Raw genomic sequence first — 11947 nt, 5'->3', positions numbered from 1 at the left:
TTCTTTTTTCAACATATAAATTTACTTGTTTATTAAATATCATCGTGGTTGTCAACTCTGAGCACAAAATACAACAAGTGCACAAAACATCATGTGTGTCTCAACAATATACATATATATATGCATCTTCTTTCTCACTAACACAAACATGAGTAGATAAATATGTACAAGCGAACTTGGTGTTGGCTATTTTTTATAAGCTTTCTGTCACCCAACGTCATAAAAAATATATATGGTATAAAACTGTCTAATATTTCGTCACCCTGGTCCAGTGAATGGCTAAAATAACTTTATGTACCTGCTGAAAAGGCAGCATGACGAGTTCTTAAGTTCATGTATTCTTTGGCACACCTGAGCAGATAGACTACCCGATACAAAGAGAGAACGATTGCTATTTTCCACAGCTACATTCAAGGGCTTACGAATTTGCCCTTCTAGACGGCATGGCCAGCTAATAAATCAAGACCTACTGTCAGCTGAAGTATAAGGCTACATGCGTTGTCTCATTAAATGGCCATTAAAGTGAGGCTATAATAAGGGTGAGGCCGTTAGGCTGCCATTTTGGAACAGTCTCATTGTTCCATCGGCCGAAGAAACCTCACGCGTCAATGGCGAATGACTGCGAGACAAATTCGAATTATTAACCGCCACCGTGGCTCAGTTGCCGCCGTGTTCTACCGCTGAGCACGAGGTAGCGGGTTCGATAGCTGACCGCAGCGGTCGCATTTCGATGTCGGATGAAGTTTATACTTAGATTTGCTACGATGAATATAGGTTAACCTTAAAAAAAATCTTTAACTTGCCCAAAGTAATATGGAGGTACCCTCCAATACGGTGTCTTTGATAGTCTCAGTGTTGTTTTGGCACCTTCAAGTTCACTAATCAGTCATTCAGCTTCGATTTTTATTCCTAACTTGTCACCGTGCCGGAACTCAGGAAGTGATGGTGCAATTGCGTGACCGTCCAAGTTTGCTAAATTTAGGCCATACTTCAACAGGAAAATCCAGGCGCATTGGCAGGTTAAATTATTTCTTCCGTTATCATTTTCTAATAAATCTTGTTTTATAATGAACAACCTTCTTTGACTTGCCTTTAAGTATGCACCACATGGAACGAGTTTTATGTGGTTGAAGACTTGCCAACAACCATGGACAACGCTTGACTTCATATGGATTCAGCCAAAGCATGTGGCACTTCCAGTAAACAAAGCGCATTCGCAAAGGTATATTTTGTGCGTAAAGATGTCACGGCTGATTATAAAATGCGCCAACCCACCCGCAAATGTTTCTTTTACGCGTCGCTAAGCAAGTATACTATAAGCTTAGAAAGCTTGGCCGTGGAGCCCCTTGCAGCTAATTGAATCTGCATTGTACGGACCTGCGCACCGATACCGGCACGTGATAGAAGCGGCAGGAGCCACGGCCATGTTAAACCTCCTCCAAAACTACAACCCCACCCCCCATCTCCTTTCTTTTTTTCGGCGCAGGCGGACATTGACTACGCGAAAACGCACCAAACTCCACAAGAACGTCACCATGCAGCAGCTGATGCGAGTACGTTCAGAAACGTGACATGGCAGTCAGCCAGCAGTCTGACATGCTTCCTCTTAGGTCGAAGAGATGTTCGACGGTGCGATGAAACGGCAAACCCAGTTTGGAAAGGCGTGTTTTAGCTATCGCAAAATATAATTCCTTAACACTGCTAAGCGAGCACAGGCCCCTGTACGGAACTTTACCCTTTTCCTTGAGGACGCTCTGCTGACTTGGTTTACTGAACGAAGCAAGCGAAGGGAAGTATTTTCGCAGGCATCTTAACTACTGTGAATGTTATAGTTTTGACTACGTTGTTGCTTTACTTTTTGCTTGCAAATGTATCGTTAAAGTTTGTCACGGTGGATGTTAAATGACAATGGTCCACATTTCCTTCTCAGAACACACTTCGCCTCTTTTTTTTTATCTTTCTTCATTTGGGCGCACGCATCGCGTGTAGTTCTGATGGATAGTTGCGCAACAGCTCTATTTCACGAATCGAAATCGAGTTGACGCCCGAACACGTACACAAGTATGAGATGTTGCGCAAGGGACAGTACCCCCAAACCTATGCTTTACCCTTCTACCCTCTTCCCCTTTCTTGCCGCAAAACACATTTGATGACCCTATACTTGTAAGCTGAACCAGTGTTCAAGTCTGACCAAATAAACAAACAAACAAGCAGCTGTCTCGGTGTTCTGGCCCCACTGCTGCCCCGGAAGCAGCGGCCGGGAGAACATGTCTTGATGTAGCAAATGGTGGAATCGCTTTCCTGCCCGCCAGGCGACGTACGTGCTCGCAGTGTCCCGTTATAGAATAACGCGACGAACACCTAGAGTCTCGAGCTTTCCGTCTTGGTCTCCTCCTTGGCCGGTTTCTCTTTCTCGTCCATGAAAGCCGGTTCCTGTGCTGCGGTGCCCTTGCCCCAAGGCTGAAGTTCGGCGGTGCCGAAGAACAGGAAAGCGGCTGCGCAGGCGATGCCCACAGCCGCGGCGATGTAGTAGAAGTAGCTCCACGTCCGGATCGAGTTCTGAAGGGAAAAAAAAAACGACGTTCGATTGATACGCTTGCGTGCATTTTGTGCGTCATTTATTTTTGTTTCTCACTAGCTGTAAAAATAACGAACCACAAGGTATTTAGAAAACCTGGCGGCATTAAAGCACAGTAATGAAACAAACACTTTCTGCTGAAGAAACTCGTGTTTCATAATCTCGTCATCTGAAACTGGCGTATGTTAATGGGCCGGACCATAAATGAATGAAATTGAGTTTCACAACTGCGCGGTTATCTCGGCTTTGATGCCTAACAATTTCAGTCGGTGCATCAACGTCTGTCAGGGGTTGCTGACAAGTAAAAACATCCGACACATATTGCAGCAGCAAAGTTGGTGTGGGCTTTGTCTCTCTCTTGCGATAATAAGCAGCACACAACAATTTATTCTGAGAGCAAAAAAAAAAATAAAGAAAGACGGAAAAGTAACAAAAAGAAAAGCCGAAACCGTGCGAGATAGCAAGAACTTTAAACAGGGTCGGGGTTCCTCGAATTTGAACACACATACGCGCCGCATTTGTTCGTGCTATACGCGCCTCGGCTTGTTGGTGTAATGCATGCATATGCAGCCTTTACATAGCGCTATGCAGTAACCTTATGCATGCATATGTACAAGCAGATTACTATATATTTATGTGCGTTGTATTAGAAGCAGTAAAGTGCGCACACACTAACTTCATTAACTTGATGTGAACTTGTATTGAACATCGAGTGACATCTTTACCGCTAAACAAATACGAAGACAGCGAAACAAACAATTAAATTTTATCTAATTTCCTTGAAAACAAACAAACACTAACAACGGCACGGGCGTTAAAATCTAACTATCTCATTAATCTACTTTAGCCGACTTAAGCAAAACATAGTAAACATCAACTAGGCCAAGCTCAACTTCTCGAAAACCGGTCGAGTGGAACAAGCGTCCACTATTCGAACGAATTGGTGATCAGTGAGAATTATATACCCCAATAAATGTGCATTTATCAGGTAGCTGTTCAAATAATTTTTTTTGTAAAGTTGCGTTACGTATGTTTGAAGTTTAAGCAGTTTAAGCCCACTGTATTTACTACTTTGTCTTGAACGGATAGAAATAACTGTATTCACATTCTAACTTGCTCATAGGGCATTCTCACGTTACGTTACGTTGTGATTGCAGGAAATACTTGTCATGTTTTTTTTTTATGTACGCATATTGCGACAGCGTCAACTTATCTTTTTTTTTTTTTTGGGGGGGGGGGGGGTCTATAATATATTCGCTAGACTGTGTTATGGCTAAATTAGCAGTCAATATTATTTAACAGCTTGGGAAGACAAGAATATATTAAACGAATTTAGCTTAACTCTAATCATAACTGAAATGCGATTAAAGATATTTCTAACTAGGTGCGCAGTTTGCGCCGTCAATTACTAATTCAAGAAACTTGTGTCCTGTACTGTCCTTTTCGCATTATCAGTGAAAGGGTTAGGCCTGGATTTGCGAAATTTCTGTTAGGTTACTGCCCTTTATGACTTGCCATCGTCGCGGCGATTCTCTATATCATGCCGATCGCTATTACCAGTGTTCGATGCCCAAACGCCTGCCAATGAGGCAATGCTCTCACGCAAGAGAAGTCTGATAATGCAGGCCTTGTTGAAATCTGTCAGGGCGTGAGAACAGAGAACAAAGGCGTCAAGCTGCTCGTTCTTTGTTTTATTGTTTCTCATTTCTTGGAACTAATTTCAAAGTGTAAAACTCTGGGGGAGTCGGTATTCCGTACTGACGATGAATAGCACCACATACAAGGGCAAAGAAAGAATCACGACACGAGTGCAGTGTCGGGATTCTTTCTTATCCCTAGTGTGTCGCGCTATTCTTCGTCAGCGAAGAACTACTAACTGCGCAGCCTGTCGCTGAGCCCAGAACAAGGTGAGCAACTGCGAAAACTCACTATATTTTCGGTACCGTCGTCTCCCCTAACGGTCGCTCAACCTCTAACTCACCAGTTAACTCACCCGTACAGACAGGCGCCCAGGCAATGCGCAGGTAAAATAACATTGACTGAAGAACACTACATCCTCGTTTCTTCGTTGGACAGATCACGTCACTAGCGCCGTTACTGCTTCTATATGTAACCTCCGCACAACAACGGAAACTTCGCGGCGAGTGGGTTCTAGTGCTTCTCGAAAATGAGCTGCGGCGCTAGACAATAAAAAGGAAGTGAACAGAGCTGTTTCTTCTTCTTTTGCTGCTTGTGTTATGTCCTTGGTTCCCTCTAAACCCAGCTTAATGCGATAAGTGGAATAAAACTCACTTCTTCACTGGTTAGCACTCCAGCGACGTATGGCATGAGAAATCCAGGGAGATTTCCGATAGTGTTTGTGACTCCAAGAAGTGTTCCTGCGCAGAACAAAAGAAAGAACGATTGATGGCTCAAAGAACGCCGCATCAGAATTTAATCTAACGTGTACATGCGCTTCCGCCAATCTCAGGAGAAGCCTGTCTCAAAGTTTCCGAGGCTTTATTGGTGCGCGAGCAAATATTTGCTGCCTTCCCTCGTTGTTCATTACGTTTACTTTGCTTCTACTCATGTCATTGAGGCACACACGAAAACTCCTATTGAAAGACATGTGACAGAAATGCGATGTCCCCGCTTGACTGTTGTTGACAGTCTGTTGACCTGACAGCTGAGAGACAGTATGTTGTTGCAGAATAACTTAACCGGTTAAGTCGCTAAGTAAAGAGAGCGAGTGTCAGTGATTTAGCTGTTTCATAAAATCTGTTTAAATTGTCCTTCGTTCTACCATCACATTGCGTGAACTTAGCTGCTTGTTCTTTTCTTCTTTTATTTTTCTTTTTAAGGAATATCGTCGAAGAACGCTTTAGGGCGTTACATGAAGAACAAATGGCGGTATTCGAACGCTCTTGATCATACGTTGCGATTCGACGCAGTTGGGAGACAATTCTCCCCAAGGCAAGCAGTCACCGCCCAGTGTCACGTGCAGAAGCTCGTGTTTCACTCGAACGTGGACGCGAGCGAGGCCTCATTTCCAGGAGCTGGCGGAAATTAGAAGCGGTCTTTGTTTGCCTCTGGGTGGTCCCGAGATAAGGCGGCATCCGCCGAAGCTGTCGCAGAGGCGTTCTGCATTCGGCGCGTTGAAATAGCAGAAGAAGCATAACAAAGGCCTCGGTAAAGAATGGAGTACAAAAGCAAGTCTCGCGGCACGTCGTTTGGAACATTTCCGAAACGCACCGCGGACAGCACGGCAAGCAAGCGCTCCAGGCGTTCATGATGCCTCAGTTATTGCATCCTTATCGCTTTCGCAAGTTTTCCGTTCATCAAAAGAAAGAAGGTACGAAAGAAAGAATGAAAAACAAAGAAAAAGTCATCAAGCGGAATAAAAGGGGTGTTGTAAATGGTGTTGATCGCTGAGCGAGAACAAAGAAGAGGGTTGGCCAAGGCAGTAGAGAGCGGCAGGTAACGATTGTTTAGTGTTTGCGCAGCCGTTGTGTTTACTGTGCCCCGTGCTCCCTAGCCTGCTTCAACACTGACTTTCTTAAGGGTCCATATTTTATCCGGATATGGAGCAAAAGTTATGCGTTCGTAGCTATATCCTCGGAGCACTGCTTGTATAGTCTGACGTCTAGATTGTTAAAGCCTGCGCTGTCACTGGGAAAGTGACAGATAACCTTTAGATAAACCTATATAGATAACTATATAGATAAACCTAACCTATATAGATAAACCTATAGCTCGGTTGTCGTCCCTTTAGGGGGTTTCATTGTTGCACACTGTCATGTGACTGAGATTTTCCATGCACGCATTCCGGGCTAAGTTGTTTCTGTGCGAGGAAAACCAAAGCAGCAACAACTGAAGGACGTTGGAGAAGGGCCAACTGCGCCTTGTCACTTTATTGAACTCTCTTGGTGGCACACTTGCCAACACATGTTGTGGGAATGACGACAGTTGGAAAAAGTTAACGTATTTCACGATTAAAGTATGCTGCCTGCAAATAGTAGCTATTGGAGCAACAGACGGAAATGCGCATATTCACTCAAACCACTTCAAAATGCAACAGTAATATGCTGGGGTCGCCAGTATCTAGTGGGGTATGCAAAATATATGTGCGGAAACACGGGTCGAACTCGAAATTTTATTTTTTCTGGTGACTATTATCAGTAAGAAAATGAAGGTTTCGTCACTTTAGAAATTCTTAAGCACTGCTTTCCATGGTCGGACAAGGCGATGCTGTGCTGTCGCATGTATTGTGCGAAGCACCACTTCGTCATCCGTGTAGCACGGTGAATGCTGTTGCAACATTAAGATATTGTGACTTGTCACTTGTTAAGCTTTTGTCACATTTGAACGTTTCGCAGAATGCACTCTTCCAGTACTGGTTTCATAAGTAGTTCAACTTTACTGCGGTTCGGTAGAAGAGAATACGGATGGCCAAACAGAAGTTATTTGATGTTTTAGCTTCAACTTTTCATTTTAAACCTATCCGGCCTATTTGCAACCAAACAATGGTGGGAAGCTACATGTTATTTTCATATTTTAATTATCATGTTACTGACATTATATCATCCGCGAATAGAACGTTAGGATTTTTAAAACGCCATCTATATCATGCTCCTCAACACGTAAAATTATTAGCCTACAAATCATTTGTCAGGTCAAAACTAAAATTTGCATTGCCTATTTGGAATCCTCATCAAGCATACCTTATTAATGACATCGAATCTGTACAAAATCGCGCCGCTCGTTTCATTCACTCGTCATATTCAGCGTTTACCAGCGTTTCCTCCCTAAAAACTGCATCCGCATTATCCCCTTTATCGCTCCGTCGTCACATTGCCAGCTTATCTTTACTTCACAAATTCTTTCATAGCCCTATGCGCATCGCACCTTATATCCTTCCCCTTACACGCATATCTCACTGCACCAGCCATCAGCTACAGGTTGCCCTGTTTTCAAATTCTTTTTTTTTTTTCGCTCGCACAGCAGCCGACTGGAACGGCATTCCTAACGGCGTTGCTCTCATCATGCGCCTATCGCAATTCGTTGAAAAGGTAAAAAACTTCCTGTATTTGTGACTATGTATTTTTATTCTTGCCACCCCTTATGTAACGCCCCATTTATTGGGGCATTTAAGGTAATAAAATGAAATGAAGTGAAATTTATGTCAGAAAACGAGCGCTCACCTTTGCGAAGCAATAAAAGCGTACCATAAAGGATAGAAAACGACGACGATTGAAACTGATGAGAAGACAGAAAACGGTGATGGATCGCCAAGTGCAAGCGATGGAGCCGCTCACGGTTTAGTGGTTGGCGGTTTGCTTCGATGATATTTGCCGTCAGTTTGCTATAACTACTTTCTTTCTATCCTACCCAGAACACTCCCCTCCCCACCCAAGTGAACTTGTTATAACATCCCCCCCCCCCCCCCCATTCCCTTCACTACACTCCGGAGAACTTAATTCCCTAAACTGTGGTCACGGCTGGTTGTCCACATAAAACACATCTATGGGTCCGGACAGCTCCGATTCCGACAGTGGCGACTCGGGTTGAGAGTAGTTCATAAATAATGGTTCTCTCTAACTCCGCATGGTAACCGCTCTGCACGGCAATGTCATACCGGTTAGCGCATAAGTGAGCCGACCTCCCTTCTCATGTGGTAGTCTTTATAGCGAGTTAAAGAGAGCCCTATGTACTGCCACGACTAGAGAGGCGTTACGTCCTGTCACTCACTGATCAAAGCAATCGAGCGACAGTGCGAAGGAGGCCGAATGAACTTCGCCCGTTCTCCCCGTATAACAGCCGCTCACAAAAAAGACAAAACAATAACAGCGCGTATCCTGTATCGAGGGCTGCCGAGGTGGCACTGCACCTCTGCAAGCCATGTTCTTTCCTCGTGTCACAGACACAGACAAGAATTCTGCTGATTCGGTGCGGCATTAAAAAGAAGAGAAAAACACCTCGCCTGTACATCCCGTTCTCTTCTCTCTCTCTCTCTCTCTCTCTCTCTGTCTCCTCAAGTCGGCGCGCGTGTGTGTGCACGTGGTGTCTTTCTTTGTTGTACGCGCGTTATGGCGGAGTGCATTCAAGGCCTACCGGCGAAATCGGGCGACATGTCGATGTGGGTGACCATGAATCCCACTTCTCGGACGCCGAGCGCCGCCCCGGCCAGGCTGAGGAGCACCACGGACCAAACTCTGTCGCATCCGGCCAACGGCATCCCGATCAGCAGAAGTGCGGGCACCACGGCGGCTGCGAAGGCGAAGGTCAGGGCGCTATTAGTCTGAGACGGTCCCGTTTCTCGTACACTGCAAGAGGAGTCGGAGCCGCAGAACATCTCGTAATGGGGCCGGGCCTGGTTAGCCCGACTACGGTTTCACTCGGTGCATTCGCCACGTTATAAATAAGCGTCGCCACGGGAGGGGGTCTCGCAATAAAGAGACCGCCACCGTCACCAAACCAATCCATTCCGCACGTCCTATACTGATAGTGCTGTTAGCCTCGTTGGCCGAAGCCCTTGCTCACTGTGCTTTGTGCATGTAATGAAGGAAGCTTTGTCGGGGAGTCTCGGCGTAATGATTACGAGGCCTTCAGCTCAGTCTTGTTATCTAACAAAGCCTCGCTATAGGACGCCATTAGAAAGGCTTTGTAATCAAGAAAAAAATTTTGTAAACAAAAATCCGGCTCTTCTGACTTTGAAAGCATAAAAGCAATGAACTACTGGAGAAGGGATCAAGAATGCGAATTGTGTTTTCTCTGAAAACAGTGGTAATTTAGCTTAAGCAGAGTTTTTGTTTACTTTGTTAGCCATGAAGCGAAGAGCGAATGAGTTGGTCAAATGAGGTTACGGAAATTTCAACAATTTCATTAGGGCGCACGATCGAAAATTACGCAAGATCTACGTTACCATTGCGTTCTGTACACAACAATATGTTAAGGTTTTCTTAATTTCTTTGAACTAATTCTACACTACTTCGTCCAATGGTGAAACCCAAATTAGAATTTGTCTTTCTGTTGATAAAATTCTGCTTTAATGTAATTATCGGTTGGTAGCATAACAGGAAATTGCGCCCTGAGTATCACAAGTTTTGCTGCCAAACTGCTTCATGCACAGTAACACTAGAAACGTTCACAGTTACATGCAGCACATACTAAACCCGTGAAGTACAACACAAGTTATGAGGCTTGTTGTGCGAGCTTTGCATCCCAGTACAAACGTTGACCTGACGTTTTTTTAGAACCACTTAGAAACGGTATGTTTCTGGTTTCAATCAGCTCAACGTGAAACCAGCTAGCTTGTGTTTGCAGCTATACACAATGCGTCAAGCACCGCCGCCCTCATCGATCGCTCTGCATGCCTCACGAGCATCCCTTAAATGTTTTTCTTTGTCGCGGAATGCGCTTATATACAGGTGTAGCGTGTGCGTTGCACGCGATAACTTCCACGACGTGACCTATTTCTCACTACAGAGTGTAATCTGGAAATGCGATTACGATCGTAATTTACAAGGCGAACATTACTCTTAGGTGAAAAAGATCCGCAAAATACCGACCCACCGACATTTACCTGAAAATAAACTGCTTGCTTAATGTCCTAGTCCGCCGTTTCCTGTGTTCCATTTTCTTTGAGCCAGACTAGCAACCTAGGTTGGCTGTGCATATATTTTTCGCCCTACACCTGGACTAGCATGCCAGGCCATGGCCCAGGCAAACGTCTCCAGCTTTTCATTATTAACAGCATTTCTTCATTTAACATTGCTAGCGACAAACTCCACTGACTAAATTAGCGAGAAAATAAATCATGCGTCGACTAGCACCGTGTCTCAACTGGATGCGCTTATCGATCATTGTATATTTAAAAGAAAAATGCCGGTTGAATAACTTCGAGACCGGCAAGTACTGAAGCTAAGGAAAGCGCATGTGAATTCAACTTCGTTTATCAAACGAGTAGTAGATTTAACGGAGGTTCAAATTTGTGCTTAGCTTTGATGTTTCTCCTTGTGCGTTCACTTTCACGTGCTAAGTAACAAATGCGGTTTTCGCATAAATATCTGCCGCGACCTTGGTGACAGAAATCTTATTTTGGGGGGGAATTAGTTCGGTTCCGTTTTAAACTTTTCGCACGCGATAACGAGAAACAGCGGGAGTGTTTTCCTTCGACACTCGTAGCTGACTTCGTAGTACATCGTTCAAGTAACTGTGCGGGCCGGGTCCGGATGACACGTGTTTTCAAGGTACTCGGGCGTCACCTGATCAGCAGCAGCTCGTGAGGATGACTAAGAAAACACACCGGAAGTGTTGAAAAACTTCCGGATGGCTGTGGTGCTCATGATGCCCTTCTTTCGCAGCACGTCAGCGTAAACGCTCGCCAAACAGCTGGTGATCGTGGTGAGGAGATACGGGAGCGAAGAGATGAGACCATTCTGAAAAATGAAAAGGCGGTGCATGTGCAGGAAGCTTGAGTGTTTAAAGTTTCCTTTCGTTACTCAAATGCACATTTAAATTATGGGGTCTTATGTGCCAAAACCACTTTCTGATTTATGAGGCACGCTGTAGTGGGGGACTCCGGAAATTTCGACCACCTGGGGTTCTTTAACGTGCACCTAAAGCTAAGTACACGGATGCTTTCGCATTTCGCCCCCATCGAAATGTGGCCGCCGTGGCCGGGATTCGATCCCGCGACCTCGGGCTTAGCAGCCGAATACCATAACCACTAAGCAACCTCGGCGGGTTCAACTGCACTTTTCCCGTTAATGCAACGCGCGCGTTTTTGTCAGGCGTGTTCAATATTGTTCCAGGAACTGCTCGCCTGCTACAATGTACTGCTGCACTTCAGGTTGCTAGGAAATTATAAGGGCTGCTGCGCTCAGAAAAAAAAAAAGAAAAACCTTCGATTGTAATAGCATAACCAAAAAGCTTTTGAGCAGTTAGGGATTGAAAGAACTTGAAATTGAGAACACCACGAGAAGTGCTGTATTTACTGCCGTGCAAGATGAATCTCTTATGAAAGCAACGAAATTACTGTTCGCTTCACTATTACAACATTATTTGAAGACATGACTGGGGAGTGACACTTTATTTATGGTTTACACACCTTTTTGATGTCGTAGAGAAGGATTGTAGACAAATACGAGGGAATGATGGTAAGGAATGTGTAGTATATCCAATTTGATCCAAAGTGTGCCAGAGAGAGCGCCCAGAGTCCTTTCGACATGGCAATGGGCTTCCATGGTATCTTCAGGTTCTGGAAGCCAGACAAACCCGTTTACGTTCGCACAGCGGAAGAAGGCCTTCATGATGCATTGTTTATCTTTTATATTCACACGAAATTTGACGCAGTTAAACCTAGCCATCTTACCGCGCGTAACACGACTA

At 44.7% G+C, this 11947-nt stretch overlaps 1 protein-coding gene across 2 annotated transcripts in view; it reads right to left on the bottom strand.

Annotated features, from left to right (window-relative positions):
* LOC129386218 (sialin-like) overlaps window positions 1-11947 on the bottom strand; it is a 73617-nt gene continuing 61670 nt past the window's right edge. For both annotated transcript variants that reach the window (XM_055073883.1, XM_055073884.2), the window contains exons 7-11: window positions 11667-11816; window positions 10863-10995; window positions 8669-8824; window positions 4871-4956; window positions 1-2559 (exon numbers count right to left, since the gene is read on the bottom strand). In XM_055073883.1, the coding sequence (XP_054929858.1) occupies window positions 2362-2559; window positions 4871-4956; window positions 8669-8824; window positions 10863-10995; window positions 11667-11816 (723 nt within the window). In that variant the 3' untranslated portion in view covers window positions 1-2361. The remainder of the gene's footprint in view (window positions 2560-4870; window positions 4957-8668; window positions 8825-10862; window positions 10996-11666; window positions 11817-11947) is intronic.

This window comes from Dermacentor andersoni, chromosome 4, assembly GCF_023375885.2.
Source record: "Dermacentor andersoni chromosome 4, qqDerAnde1_hic_scaffold, whole genome shotgun sequence".
NCBI lineage: Eukaryota > Metazoa > Arthropoda > Arachnida > Ixodida > Ixodidae > Dermacentor > Dermacentor andersoni.
This window is presented reverse-complemented; position numbering and strand designations above follow the sequence as displayed.